The sequence below is a fragment of the Aegilops tauschii genome, chromosome 7, assembly GCF_002575655.3.
Source record: "Aegilops tauschii subsp. strangulata cultivar AL8/78 chromosome 7, Aet v6.0, whole genome shotgun sequence".
In the NCBI taxonomy this organism is placed as follows: Eukaryota; Viridiplantae; Streptophyta; class Magnoliopsida; order Poales; family Poaceae; genus Aegilops; species Aegilops tauschii.
The window spans coordinates 174,741,185-174,757,157 of NC_053041.3; the positions used below are offsets into that span (position 1 = coordinate 174,741,185).

The window sequence follows — 15,973 nt, forward strand, 5'->3', positions numbered from 1 at the left end:
TGGAACCACTTGATTATGAATCACTTGGTACTTGCGAACCGTGCCTCATGGGCAAGATGACTAAAACGTCGTTCTCCAGAACTATGGAGAGAGCAACAGATTTGTTGGAAATCATACATACAGATGTATGTGGTCCGATGAATGTTGAGGCTCGTGGCGGATATCGTTATTTTCTCACCTTCACAGACAATTTAAGCAGATATGGGTATATCTACTTAATGAAACATAAGTCTGAAACATTTGAAAAGTTCAAAGAATTTCAGAGTGAAGTTGAAAATCATCGTAACAAGAAAATAAAGTTTCTACGATCTGATCGTGGAGGAGAATATTTGAGTTATGAGTTTGGTCTTCATTTGAAACAATGCGGAATAGTTTCGCAACTCACGCCACCCGGAACACCACAGCGTAATGGTGTGTCCGAACGTCGTAATCGTACTTTCCTAGATATGGTGCGATCTATGATGTCTCTTACTGATTTACCGTTATCGTTTTGGGGTTATGCTTTAGAGACGGCCGCATTCACGTTAAATAGGGCACCATCAAAATCCGTTGAGATGACGCCTTATGAACTGTGGTTTGGCAAGAAACCAAAGTTGTCGTTTCTTAAAGTTTGGGGCTGCGATGCTTATGTGAAAAAGCTTCAACCTGATAAGCTCGAACCCAAATCGGAGAAATGTGTCTTCATAGGATACCCAAAGGAGACTGTTGGGTACACCTTCTATCACAGATCCGAAGGCAAGACTTTTGTTGCTAAATTCGGAATTTTTCTGGAGAAGGAGTTTCTCTCGAAAGAAGTGAGTGGGAGGAAAGTAGAACTTGATGAGGTAATTGTACCTGCTCCCTTATTGGAAAGTAGTTCATCGCAGAAACCAGTTTCTGCGACGCCTATACCAATTAGTGAGGAAGTTAATGATGATGATCATGGAACTTCAGATCAAGTTATTACTGAACTTCGTAGGTCAACCAGAGTAAGATCCGCACCAGAGTGGTACGGTAATCCTGTTCTGGAGGTTATGTTACTAGACCATGACGAACCTACGAACTATGAAGAAGCGATGGTGAGCCCAGATTCCGCAAAATGGCTTGAAGCCATGAAATCTGAGATGGGATCCATGTATGAGAACAAAGTGTGGACTTTGGTTGACTTGCCCGATGATCGGCAAGCAATTGAGAATAAATGGATTTTCAAGAAGAAGACCGACGCTGACGGTAATGTTACTGTCTATAAAGCTCGACTTGTTGCAAAAGGTTTTCGACAAGTTTAAGGGATTGACTACGATGAGACATTCTCACCCGTAGCGATGCTTAAGTCTGTCCGAATCATGTTAGCAATTGCCGCATTTTATGATTATGAAATTTGGCAAATGGATGTCAAAACTGCATTCCTGAATGGATTTCTGGAAGAAGAGTTGTATATGATGCAACCGGAAGGTTTTGTCGATCCAAAGGGAGCTAACAAAGTGTGCAAGCTCCCGCGATCCATTTATGGACTGGTGCAAGCCTCTCGGAGTTGGAATAAACACTTTGATAGTGTGATCAAAGGATTTGGTTTTGTACAAACTTTTGGAGAAGCCTGTATTTACAAGAAAGTGAGTGGGAGCTCTGTAGCATTTCTGATATTATATGTGGATGACATATTGCTAATTGGAAATGATATAGAATTTCTGGATAGCATAAAGGGATACTTGAATAAGAGTTTTTCAATGAAAGACGTCGGTGAAGCTGAGTATATATTGGGCATCAAGATCTATAGAGATAGATCAAGACGCTTAATTGGACTTTCACAAAGCACATACCTTGACAAAGTTTTGAAGAAGTTCAAAATGGATCAAGCAAAGAAAGGGTTCTTGCCTGTGTTACAAGGTGTGAAGTTGAGTAAGACTCAATGCCCGACCACTGCAGAAGATAGGGAGAAGATGAAAGATGTTCCCTATGCTTCAGCCATAGGCTATATCATGTATGCAATGCTGTGTACCAGACCTGATGTGTGCCTTGCTATAAGTCTAGCAGGCAGGTACCAAAGTAATCCAGGAGTGGATCACTGGACAGCGGTCAAGAACATCCTTAAATACCTGAAAAGGACTAAGGATATGTTTCTCGTTTATGTAGGTGACAAAGAGCTCATCGTAAATGGTTACGTTGATGCAAGCTTTGACACTGATCCGGACGATTCTAAATCGCAAACCGGATACGTGTTTACATTGAACGGTGGAGCTGTCAGTTGGTGCAGTTCTAAACAAAGCGTCGTGGCGGGATCTACGTGTGAAGCAGAATACATAGCTGCTTCAGAAGCAGCAAATGAAGGAGTCTGGATGAAGGAGTTCATATCCGATCTAGGTGTCATACCTAGTGCATCGAATCCAATGAAAATCTTTTGTGACAATACTGGTGCAATTGCCTTGGCGAAGGAATCCAGATTTCACAAGAGAACCAAGCACATCAAGAGACGCTTCAATTTCATCAGGGATTTAGTCCAGGTGGGAGACATAGAAATTTGCAAGATACATACGGATCTGAATGCTGCAGACCCGTTGACTAAGCCTCTTCCACGAGCAAAACATGATCATCATCAAGGCTCCATGGGTGTTAGAATCATTACTGTGTAATCTGGATTATTGACTCTAGTGCAAGTGGGAGACTGAAGGAAATATGCCCTAGAGGCAATAATAAAGTTATTATTTATTTCCCTATATCATGATAAATGTTTATTATTCATGCTAGAATTGTATTAACCGGAAACATAATACTTGTGTGAATACATAGACAAACAGAGTGTCACTAGTATGCCTCTACTTGACTAGCTCGTTGATCAAAGATGGTTATGTTTCCTAGCCATAGACATGAGTTGTCATTCGATTAACGGGATCACATCATTAGGAGAATGATGTGATTGACTTGACCCATCCGTTAGCTTAGCACGATGATCGTTTAGTTTGTTGCTATTGCTTTCTTCATGACTTATACATGTTCCTATGACTATGAGATTATGCAACTCCCGTTTACCGGAGGAACACTTTGTGTGCTACCAAATGTCACAACATAACTGGGTGATTATAAAGGTGCTCTACAGGTGTCTCCGAAGGTACTTGTTGGGTTGGCGTATTTCGAGATTAGGATTTGTCACTCCGATTGTCGGAGAGGTATCTCTGGGCCCACTCGGTAATGCACATCACTTAAGCCTTGCAAGCATTGCAACTAATGAGTTAGTTGCGGGATGATGTATTACGGAACGAGTAAAGAGACTTGCCGGTAACGATATTGAACTAGGTATTGAGATACCAACGATCGAATCTCGGGCAAGTAACATACCGATGACAAAGGGAACAACGTATGTTGTTATGCGGTCTGACCGATAAAGATCTTCGTAGAATATGTGGGGGCTAGTATGAGCATCCAGGTTCCGCTATTGGTTATTGACCGGAGACGTGTCTCGATCATGTCTACATAATTCTCGAACCCGTAGGGTCCGCACGCTTAACGTTTCGATGATAGTTATATTATGAGTTTATATGTTTTGATGTACCGAAGGTTGTTCGGAGTCCTGCATGTGATCACGGACATGACGAGGAGTCTCGAAATGGTCGAGACATAAAGATTGATATATTGGAAGCCTATATTTGGATATCGGAAGTGTTCCGGGTGAAATCGGGATTTTACCGGAGTACCGGGGGTTACCGGAACCCCCCCGGGGGCTTAATGGGCTTACATGGGCCTTAGTGGAAATAGAGGGCAGCAAGGGGAGTGTGGGCGCGCCCCCCCAAGGCCCAAACCGAATTGGTTTAGGGCAAGGGGGGCCGGCCCCCTCTTTCCTTCTCCTCCTCTCCCTTTCCTTCCCCCTCTCCTACTCCTACTAGGAATAGGAGGAGTCCTACTCCTAGTGGGAGTAGGACTCCCCCTTGGCGCGCCTTTCCCTGGCCGGCCGCCTCCTCCCCTTGATCCTTTATATACGGGGGCAGGGGGGCACCCCATAGACACAACAAATTGATCGTTTGATCTTTTAGCCGTGTGCGGTGCCCCCTTCCACCATAGTCCACCTCGATAATACTGTAGCGGTGCTTAGGCGAAGCCCTGCGTCGGTAGAACATCATCATCATCACCACGCCGTCGTGCTGACGAAACTCTCCCTCAACACTCAGCTGGATTGGAGTTCGAGGGACGTCATCGGGCTGAACGTGTGCTGAACTCGGAGGTGTCGTGCGTTCGGTACTTGATCGGTCGGATCGTGAAGACGTACGACTACATCAACCGCGTTGTGCTAACGCTTCCGCTTTCGGTCTACGAGGGTACGTGGACAACACTCTCCCCTCTCGTTGCTATGCATCACCATGATCTTGTGTGTGCGTAGGAATTTTTTTTAAATTACTACGTTCCCCAACAATAGTTGTGGCCGGAGAGTTGGTGCCTAATCCCGGGGTCCTTTTAGCCACCAAGATTTGCAAATTCCTCGCCAACTTGGACTCTGAAAATTTTGGAAAGAGGATTGGGTGCCTTTTGGAGGAAAAATCTTTGAGGGAGAAGCACAAGAAGGGTGGCTCTAACCCTAGATCCGGTGTCCTAAAAGAGAAATCTTGCAGGAGCAAAATCAAAAAGGATAGCGGTAGAGTGGAGGCACAAATGGTTCCATGATGGATGGCTCTCATCTTTCTGAGTTGCAGATCGATGTGTGCTCGGTCGTGTGTGTCGATGTGTTTTCCTCAAGTTACATCGACTCATTCGGTTTTATTTTGCGATATAGAGACCCATATGTTGCGAGTTACAGTAGTAGTGTGTTGGGTGCTTTGGTCCCGTAGCTCCACGGTTTGGGAGTAGTTCCCATGTGGATGGGGTCGTGCTTTTGAGCATGTGACGGTTTTCGCCCGGTTTTACACAAATTAACTGGGAAACTCTCTTCTTCTTAATTAATGGATGAGGCAAAGCTTTTGACTCCGTTTAAAAAAAAGATGCAAATAAGTCTAGTACAACAATAGTATAAATTCAACGAGAAATAGTTCAAATTCAACGAGAAATAGTTCAAATTCAACGAGATTAACCATATGTTCAATGAGTTTTTCATGGATGAATCATGTTATCCCACACATACTGCCCCTTAAACTTCATCCAACAATGTGTGTCCGTGAATGGCCTGTCCCCTAGCCTATGGTACTTCACAGCAGCGTGTAAATGCTACATAACGTGTAGAGCAACATTGAGTGAATGAATCAATCAATCAACAAGTTGAGCAAGAAGAGGCGAAACTTACGATCTCCATGGTTGCCGCGTGCAATGGCCACATTGCCTCTAGTCGATCAACCTCGCCACAAAACTTTGTGACAGAGTTCTGAATGGTGTACCAATGATACACTAACAACTTCATATTGCATTCGTGGGTGGTGTGCATGTCGTAGGGCGTCATGTGCTTTCGCGCATGAAATGTACCATGCACACGCTGCCAAAAGAGCCCCCTTTTGCTCCTGCCAATGAAGTCCACAGATAAGGCCAACCACACATTGTGCAACAACTCATCCTCCATGGTCGCATACCCCGCCATCCTTCTTACTCTTAAAATGACTTGAAGTTCAAAAATAAGCTCAACGGAATTTGAACAAACACCCGCCGGACGTGGTGTCCTCCATGGACGTCGTCGGCAGGGGGGAGGAGGTACCTGGCTGCAGACGGATCCTATGTGGACAACGACGTAGTACAAGGGGGAGCAGAGGCGCAGTGGAAGAGAAAGACACCAGGAGGAGGATTTGAGTGGGCCGGGGGTGTCGGAGTCCTACGTGGCGACGTCCCGGACTCCCGCAAAGCCCCCACCCTCCCAGTTTGCCTCCAGATTGCTGGAAAAAGCACGTCCGGACCGGTCGGCAGACCAATATAGGCCCGTGTTGGATGGCAAAACACGTCCGGACCGCGCGGTCGGAAGATTGCGGACGGTTTGGGGGTCCGCGTTGGAGATGCCCTTATGCACTGTTTGTTGGCTTTGTTTTTTCTTCTTCAATAAATAAGGGTGCTTTATAATTTAAAATCTGGCATCTAGCAGATATAAAGCATGTTGAACAACACAACATCATTGCATAAGTAAGATGCACATAGTCAAACATCATCCAAGCTATCAAGAAAAATATCTCATATACTCCATTTTGATTTAATTTTTTAGTGTTGGGTCACATGAAGGTATTATTGCATGCATGACATGCCATGGAGAGGACACTTTATTCTCTCTCCTCAATCGCCCAACAAATTCAAGCTTCCGATGAAAACCAAATTGGTAATTTTTATTTTTATCTTCATAAATTAGTTTTTCTGTATCTTTTAAACTATAAATTTGTTTTTGAAAGTTATATATATTTGTAATCCTAGTGACAAGATCTTTAGAGCATACTAATCTTGGATTTATTTACAAAAATCACGGTTTCAATTATATTTTTATTAACTGAATTGAAATATGTATTCATTATTTCTGGAATCAAGTGAAATAATTAAAATATGTGTTTGGTACCTATTTCCATTTCGCTATTTTGAAATATTCCACTAATCACGAATTTTGCTTATTTGAAATATTTATGGAACATATATTTCACTTTTTTAAATGTTTTTGAATTATAAGTATCTCACTCATTTTAGTACCTATTTCATTTCACTTTTCTGAATATTTCATAGGTCACATTTTTCACTTAGGTGGAATGTTTCACACCTAGTTTCACTGCCATTTAGAAGTTTTCTAAACATATACTATTTCACTAACAAAAGATATGTTTTTTTAGGATCAACGCCGCCGCTTTATTACTTAAACATAACTAGGAATCTCGTCCGAAATAGTCCCCAAAAAAGATATGTTCTGATGCATATACTTAGTTGTCTTTACTTTAAGATATGTTCTGATGCATATATACAAAACACATAGGCACATAAGATATGTTCTGATGCATATACTTAGTTGTCTTCGCTTTAAGCACATTTTGCTTTTGCCTCATTTGGGGCAATGGATCATTTAGTTGGATGAAAAGTTGCACCGAGAAGGGAAGGGGAACTCCGAACTAGCAAGGACATGACAAAAGTTGAGATGCTCATGTGCACAAGACGTACATATCTGGTCAATTCACTTTAAATCCCATCATAAATCATGGCGTGCATGCAGAAAAAAACACCGTTCATCTACTCGTCTCTCACACTGAAAAATAATAATAACGGGACTACTAAATCTCAATCGATACTATATTCGTGGGATCGTAATAATAATTCTACTCGTCTCTCAAACAGTAAGGATCGTCTCTCAAACAGCAGAGGAGCAGGGCACACGGCCACCAACGCAAATCAGTCTCGCTGGACCGCGGCCACCGGGTAACGATGCATGCAGCCCTCCCATGGCCCGCTGTCCAGAGGAACCGGCGACCGGATGCACACCCACACTGCGCTGTTGCACTTGAACCCTGAACCAAACCCGACCATCCACACACGGTCTCCCTTGCGCACGCGGCACTTGGCCTCCAGGTAGGCCAGCTCGTACCACGTCGAGCTGCTCGACGTGTTGCCGAACCGGTGCAGCGCCATGCGCGACGGCTCCACCTGCTTGTCCGACAGCCCGAGGCCGCGCTGCAGCTCGTCGATGACCGCACGGCCGCCCGCGTGGATGCAGAAGTGCTCGAACGCCATGCGGAAGTCCGGGACGCGCGGCTTGCTGCTGTCCTTCTGCCCCGCCATGAGCAGCAGCCTGCGCCTCGCGAGCGAGAGCGCGTACGCAAGGAGCTCCGACGCCGGGAGCACGAGGGGCCCGAGCGTGGTCATGTGCGCCTTCAGCGTGTCACCGGCCACGGGCATGACATCCTTGGACAGCGCGATGCCGCGCTCGCCCGCCGCGTCGTCCTCCTGCTGCACGCATCCGTAGGCGCGGTCGTCGTGCCCCGCGTGCGTGCGCACCACCCGGGCGAGGCGGTACTGCGCGTGTCGCGCCCGCGCGCGGGACGTGGACAGCAGCACCGCGGACGCGCCCATCCGGAAGAGGCAGTTCTGCAGCAGCATCGCGCGCTCGTTGCCGGAGTAGTAATCCGAGGTGAGAATCTCCGTGGACACCACGAGCGCGTACGTGCACCTGCTGTCGCACTGCAGGATGTTCTCCGCCAGCCCGATGCCGGCTATCCCGGCGCTGCACCCCATCCCGGAAAGGCTGAAGCACCGGACATCGCTGCGGAGCCCGTACCTGCGCACCACCATGTCAGCCATGGACGGCGTTGGGGCGAACAGCGTGCAGTTCACCACCACCACTCCGATGTCCTCGGCGCCGACGCCGGTCTTGGCGAGAACGGCATCGACGGCGGAGAATATCCCTTGCTCGGCCTCGGCGCGGGCCGCCTTGAGCGTCTTCTCCGGAGGGATGACGTGGCAGGCCGGCGGGAGGCATGTCTCCTCGCCGAAGCCCGAGCGCTCGATGAGGCGCGACTGAAAGCCGACGCTCTTGTCGTCAAAGCACGGCGCGAGCCCGGTGTGCTCGATGTACTTGGAGAGCGGCACGCGGAGGGCGGCCGGCGGCCGGAAGCAGGCGTAGTCCACGAGGTACACCGCGCGCACCCTGGTCGACCTGATGTAGAGGACTAGTACGACGGCGAGCAAAGTGAGGCCGGCATAGAGTGGGGTGCAGTGATGGACGGCGCTGCTTACAGTGGGGTAGAGCCAGGCGGTGAGACGCAGCGCGGCCGTGGCCGAGAAGGGGAAGGCGGCGAGGCTTAGGCGGTGGCTGGAGACAAAGCTGTATACCGGCGCTAGGAGGCTGAGCGGGAGTGAAGTCACCATTGTCGAGGCGTCCAAGGAGGCAAGGAGGCGGGATCGATTGTGACGGCTGTTGTCGAGGCAGCCGGGCGGAGTTATATATAGATACAGACTACTGTCACTGTAGGCCACTTACAGATAATTGCTGCCCTAAGCCCCTGAATATTCTCGCTCCTGGCTAAATACTTAGGACATGTACAAAGCGCATCCTCGCACCGCCCACAACCAACCGTCCGGACTGCACGGTCCGAACCTGATGAGCCATCCAACACGGATTTGTATCGGTCCGCCGATGGGTTCGAACGGTCCAAATCTGATTAGTCATCCAACACGGATTTGTATCGATCCGCCGACCAATCCGAACGCTCTTTCTACCCGCAAAGTCGAAACAAAGCGAGGGAGTCTTTGCGGGAGTCCAGACAGCGACCACGCGGGACTCTGACACCATCGACACACCCAAAACCCCTTCCAGATCCCGCACCTCCATCCTCTCATCTTTCTCTATATCCTTTTCTCTCTTGCCTCCGCCGCCGTTCCACCATCCCGGCGGCCCCGACACACCCTTGCCGGAACTCGACGACTCCGTCTTCTCAAATGCTACACTTGGGCTCCATACCGCTTTTTCTCCGCCGCCATTCCACACCTCTCCTCCGTCTGCCGCACAGGTACCATCTGCCATACGTTACTCACCATGACTGGTAAGTGTTCGGTGAAATGCCCGTGCTACATTTTTTGTCCCTTCTTCTGTAAAGCAACGGATTCGGATATGAAGTACATATACGAGCACTATGTTGAGTTGTCCAACGACTTGTCCGACGAGGAGGACTACACGGATGAGACAGCGATGACATAGGTGGCCCTTGCAGACACGGAGCGTGCGGAAGAGCATGTTCTAAATTTCAAGAGATCGATCAAGGGTCATCGAGTGCTCAACCGCAACCGCAACAGGACAACTACTTTGCCCCTGATGCCCTATTCGCTGACAATTTTCACCAACGCTTTCGGATGCGAAAAAATGTCTTTGATGTCTGTACCATGGCTTCCAATCCTTTGATGACAACTTCGTCTTGAACAAGGATGTCGTGGGAAGGATTGGGTTTTCTGGATACCAGAAGTGCACGGCCGCACTACGAATGCTTACATATGACACAACCGCTGATTCATGGGAAGAAAACCTACGGATGTCTGAGAGCACATGCGGAGATGTCATGATAAGATTTCTGTTGGAAATATGCCCTAGAGGCAATAATAAATGGTTATTATTATATTTCTTTGTTCATGATAATTGTCTATTGTTCATGCTATAATTGTGTTATCCGAAAATCGTAATACATGTGTGAATACATAGACCACAACGTGTCCCTAGTAAGCCTCTAATTGACTAGCTCGTTGATCAACAGATAGTCATGGTTTCCTGACTATGGACATTGGATGTCGTTGATAACGGGATCACATCATTAGGAGAATGATGTGATGGACAAGACCCAATCCTAAGCATAGCATAAAAGATCGTGTAGTTTCGTTTGCTAGAGCTTTTCCAATGTCAAGTATCTTTTCCTTAGACCATGAGATCGTGCAACTCCCGGATACCGTAGGAGTGCTTTGGGTGTGCCAAACGTCACAACGTAACTGGGTGACTATAAAGGTGCACTACGGGTATCTCCGAAAGTGTCTGTTGGGTTGGCACGGATCGAGACTGGGATTTGTCACTCCGTGTGACGGAGAGGTATCTCTGGGCCCACTCGGTAATGCATCATCATGATGAGCTCAATGTGACTAAGGCGTTAGTCACGGGATCATGCATTACGGTACGAGTAAAGAGACTTGCCGGTAACGAGATTGAACAAGGTATTGGGATACCGACGATCGAATCTCGGGCAAGTAACATACCGATTGACAAAGGGAATTGTATACGGGATTGATTGAATCCTCGACATCGTGGTTCATCCGATGAGATCATCATGGAACATCTGGAAGCCAACATGGGTATCCAGATCCCGCTGTTGGTTATTGACCGGAGAGGCGTCTCGGTCATGTCTGCATGTCTCCCGAACCCGTAGGGTCTACACACTTAAGGTTCGGTGACGCTAGGGTTGTAGAGATATGAGTATGCGGAAACCCGAAAGTTGTTCGGAGTCCCAGATGAGATCCCGGACGTCACGAGGAGTTCCGGAATGGTCCGGAGGTGAAGAATTATATATAGGAAGTCCAGTTTCGGCCACCGGGAAAGTTTCGGGGGTTATCGGTATTGTACCGGGACCACCGGAAGGGTCCCGGGGGTCCATCGGGTGGGGCCACCTATCCCGGAGGGCCCCATGGGCTGATTGGAAACCCTAGGGTGGGGGGCGCCCCACTTGACTTGGGGGGTAAGTTACCCCCCTTGGCCGCCGCCCCCCCCATCAGATGGATCTTGGCCGGCGCCCCCCCTCCCAGGGGGCCTATATAAAGGGGGGGAGGGAGGGCAGCAACATTACAGCCTTGGGCGCCTCCCTCCTCCCCTCCTACACCTCTCCCTCTCGCAGAAGCTCGTCGAAGCCCTGCCGAGACCCGCTACATCCACCACCACGCCGTCGTGCTGCTGGATCTCCATCAACCTCTCCTTCCCCTTGCTGGATCAAGAAGGAGGAGACGTCGCTGCACCGTACGTGTGTTGAACGTGGAGGTGCCGTCCGTTCGGCACTCGGTCATCGGTGATTTGAATCACGGCGAGTACGACTCCGTCATCCACGTTCATTGGAACGCTTCCGCTCGCGATCTACAAGGGTATGTAGATGCACTCCTTTCCCCTCGTTGCTAGTATACTCCATAGATGGATCTTGGTGATGCGTAGGAAATTTTAAAATTCTGCTACGATCCCCAACAGTGGCATCATGAGCCAGGCCTATGCGTAGTTACTATGCACGAGTAGAACACAAAGTAGTTGTGGGCGTTGATGTTGCCAATTCTTCTTGCCGCTACTAGTCTTATCTTGTTTCGGCGGCATTGTGGGATGAAGCGGCCCGGACCGACCTTACACGTACGCTTATGTGAGACAGGTTCCACCGACTGACATGCACTAGTTGCATAAGGTGGCTAGCGGGTGTCTGTCTCTCCTACTTTAGTCGGAACGGATTCGATGAAAAGGGTCCTTATGAAGGGTAAATAGAAATTGGCAAATCACGTTGTGGTCATACGTAGGTAAGAAACGTTCTTGCTAGAAACCTACAAACCACGTAAAAACTTGCAACAACAATTAGAGGACGTCTAACTTGTTTTTGCAGCATGTGCTATGTGATGTGATATGGCCAGAAGATGAGATGAATGATATATGTGATGTATGAGATTGATCATATTCTTGTAATAGGAATCACGACTTGCATGTCGATGAGTATGACAACCGGCAGGAGCCATAGGAGTTGTCTTTATTATTTTGTATGACCTGCGTGTCATTGAATAACGCCATGTAAATTACTTTACTTTATTGCTAAACGCGTTAGCCATAGAAGTAGAAGTAACCGTCGGCGTGACAACTTCATGAAGACACAATGATGGAGATCATGATGATGGAGATCATGGTGTCATGCCGGTGACGAAGATGATCATGGTGCCCCGAAGATGGAGATCAAAGGAGCAAAATGATATTGGCCATATCATGTCACTATTTGATTGCATGTGATGTTTATCATGTTTTTGCATCTTATTTGCTTAGAACGACGGTAGTAAGTAAGATGATCCCTTATGATAATTTCAAGAAAGTGTTCCCCCTAACTGTGCACCGTTGCGAAGGTTCGTTGTTTCGAAGCACCACGTGATGATCGGGTGTGATAGATTCTAACGTTCGCATACAACGGGTGTTGACGAGCCTAGCATGTACAGACATGGCCTCAGAACACACGCAATACACTTAGGTTAACTTGACGAGCCTAGCATGTACAGACATGGCCTCGGAACACGGAGGACCGAAAGGTCGAGCATGAGTCGTATAGAAGATACGATCAACATGGAGATGTTCACCGATCTTGACTAGTCCGTCTCACGTGATGATCGGACACGGCCTAGTTAACTCGGATCATGTTTCACTTAGATGACTAGAGGGATGTCTATCTGAGTGGGAGTTCATTGAGTAATTTGATTAGATGAACTTAATTATCATGAACTTAGTCTAAAATCTTTACACTATGTCTTGTAGATCAAATGGCCCACGTTGTCCTCAATTTCAACGCGTTCCTAGAGAAAACCAAGCTGAAAGATGATGGCAGCAACTATACGGACTGGGTCCGGAACCTGAGGATCATCCTCATAGCTGCCAAGAAAGATTATGTCCTAGAAGCACCGCTAGGTGAAGCACCAATCCCTCAGAACCAAGACGTTATGAATGCTTGGCAATCACGTGCTGATGATTACTCCCTCGTTCAGTGCGGCATGCTTTACAGCTTAGAACCGGGTCTCCAAAAGCGTTTTGAGAAACATGGAGCATATGAGATGTTCGAGGAGCTGAAAATGGTTTTCCAAGCTCATGCCCGGATCGAGAGATATGAAGTCTCCGACAAGTTCTTCAGCTGTAAAATGGAGGAGAATAGTTCTGTTAGTGAGCACATACTCAGAATGTCTGGGTTGCACAACCGCTTGTCTCAGCTAGGAGTTAATCTCCCGGATGACGCGGTCATTGACAGAATCCTTCAGTCGCTTCCACCAAGCTACAAGAGCTTTGTGATGAACTTCAATATGCAAGGGATGGAAAAGACCATTCCTGAGGTATATTCAATGCTGAAATCAGCGGAGGTGGAGATCAAAAAGGAACATCAAGTGTTGATGGTGAATAAAACCACTAAGTTCAAGAAGGGCAAGGGTAAGAAGAACTTCAAGAAGGACGGCAAGGGAGTTGCCGCGCCCGGTAAGCAAGTTACTGGGAAGAAGTCAAAGAATAGACCCAAGCCTGAAACTGAGTGCTTTTATTGCAAGGGAAGTGGTCACTGGAAGCGGAACTGCCCCAAATACTTAGCGGACAAGAAGGCCGGCAACACCAAAGGTATATGTGATATACATGTAACTGATGTGTACCTTACCAGTACTCGTAGTAGCTCCTGGGTATTTGATACCGGCGCGGTTGCTCATATTTGTAACTCAAAACAGGAACTACGGAATAAACGGAGACTGGCGAAGGACGAGGTGACGATGCGCGTCGGGAATGGTTCCAAGGTCGATGTGATCGCCTTCGGCACGCTACCTCTGCATCTACCTATGGGATTAGTTTTAAACCTCAATAATTGTTATTTAGTGCCAGCTTTGAGCATGAACATTGTATCTGGATCTCGTTTAATTCGAGATGGCTACTCATTTAAATCTGAGAATAATGGTTGTTCTATTTATTTGAGAGATATGTTTTATGGTCATGCCCCGCTGGTCAATGGTTTATTCTTGATGAATCTCGGATGTGATGTTACACATATTCATAGTGTGAATACCAAAAGATGTAAAGTTGATAACGATAGTCCCACATACTTGTGGCACTGCCGCCTTGGTCACATTGGTGTCAAGCGCATGAAGAAGCTCCATGCAGATGGACTTTTGGAGTCTCTTGATTACGAATCATTTGACACATGCGAACCATGCCTCATGGGTAAGATGACCAAGACTCCGTTCTCCGGAACAATGGAGCGAGCAACCAACTTATTGGAAATCATACATACCGATGTGTGCGGTCTAATGAGTGTTGAGGCTCGCGGAGGATATCGTTATGTTCTCACTCTCACTGATGACTTAAGTAGATATGGGTATTCTACCTAATGAAACACAAGTCTGAAACCTTTGAAAAGTTAAGGAATTTCAGAGTGAGGTTGAGAATCAACGTGACAGGAAAATAAAATTCTTACGATCAGATCGTGGTGGAGAATATTTAAGTCATGAGTTTGGTACACACTTAAGGAAATGTGGAATAGTCTCACAACTCACGCCGCCTGGAACACCTCAGAGAAACGGTGTGTCCGAACATCGTAATCGCACTCTATTGGATATGGTGCGATCTATGATGTCTCTTACCGATTTACCGCTCTCATTTTGGGGCTATGCTTTAGAGACTGCCGCATTCACTTTAAATAGGGCTCCGTCGAAATCCGTTGAGACGACACCATATGAATTATGGTTTGGGAAGAAACCTAAGCTGTCGTTTCTAAAAGTTTGGGGATGCGATGCTTATGTCAAGAAACTTCAACCTGAAAAGCTCGAACCCAAGTCGGAGAAATGCGTCTTCATAGGATACCCTAAGGAAACTATTGGGTATACCTTCTACCTCAGATCCGAAGGCAAGATCTTTGTTGCCAAGAACGGGTCCTTTCTGGAGAAGGAGTTTCTCTCGAAAGAATTGAGTGGGAGGAAAGTGGAACTTGATGAGGTGATAGTCACCCCTTCCGAACCAGAAAGTAGCGCAGCACGGGAAAATATTCCTGTGGTGCCTGCACCGACTGAGGAGGAAGTTAATGATGATGATCATGAAGCTTCGGATAAAGTTACTACTGAACTTCGTAGGTCCACAAGGACACGTTCCGCACCAGAATGGTACGGCAACCCTGTCCTGGAAATCATGTTGTTAGACAACGGTGAACCTTCGAACTATGAAGAAGCGATGGCGGGCCCGGATTCCGACAAATGGCTGGAGGCCATGAAATCCGAGATAGGTTCCATGTATGAAAACGAAGTATGGACTTTGACTGACTTGCCCGATGATCAGCGAGCCATAGAAAACAAATGGATCTTTAAGAAGAAGACAGGCGCGGATGGTAATGTGACCATCCATAAGGCTCGACTTGTCGCTAAGGGTTATCGACAAGTTCAAGGGGGTTGACTACGATGAGACTTTCTCACCCGTAGCGAAGCTGAAGTCCGTCCGAATCATGTTAGCAATTGCCGCATACTATGATTATGAGATATGGCAGATAGACGTCAAAATGGCATTCCTTAACGGCTTCCTTAAGGAAGAGTTGTATATGATGCAGCCGGAAGGTTTTGTCGATCCTAAGAATGCTAACAAAGTATGCAAGCTCCAGCGCTCAATCTATGGGCTGGTGCAAGCATCTCGGAGTTGGAACATTCGCTTTGATGAGATGATCAAAGCGTTTGGGTTTACACAGACTTATGGAGAAGCCTGTGTTTACAAGAAAGTGAGTGGGAGCTCTGTAGCATTTCTCATATTATATGTGGATGACATACTATTGATGGGAAATGATATAGAATTCTTGGAAAGTATAAAGGCCTA

The 15,973-nt window shown here is 47.1% G+C and overlaps 1 protein-coding gene across 1 annotated transcript; it reads right to left on the reverse strand.

Moving 5' to 3' along the window:
- Nucleotides 1-7,066: 7,066 nt before the first annotated feature.
- On the reverse strand, nt 7,067-8,804 carry LOC109753289 (3-ketoacyl-CoA synthase 6). The gene has a single exon (XM_020312200.4). The coding sequence runs from the start codon at nt 8,764-8,766 to the stop codon at nt 7,294-7,296; it is 1,473 nt and encodes a 490-aa protein (XP_020167789.1). The 5' UTR covers nt 8,767-8,804; the 3' UTR covers nt 7,067-7,293.
- Between the last annotated feature and the right edge of the window lie 7,169 nt (nt 8,805-15,973).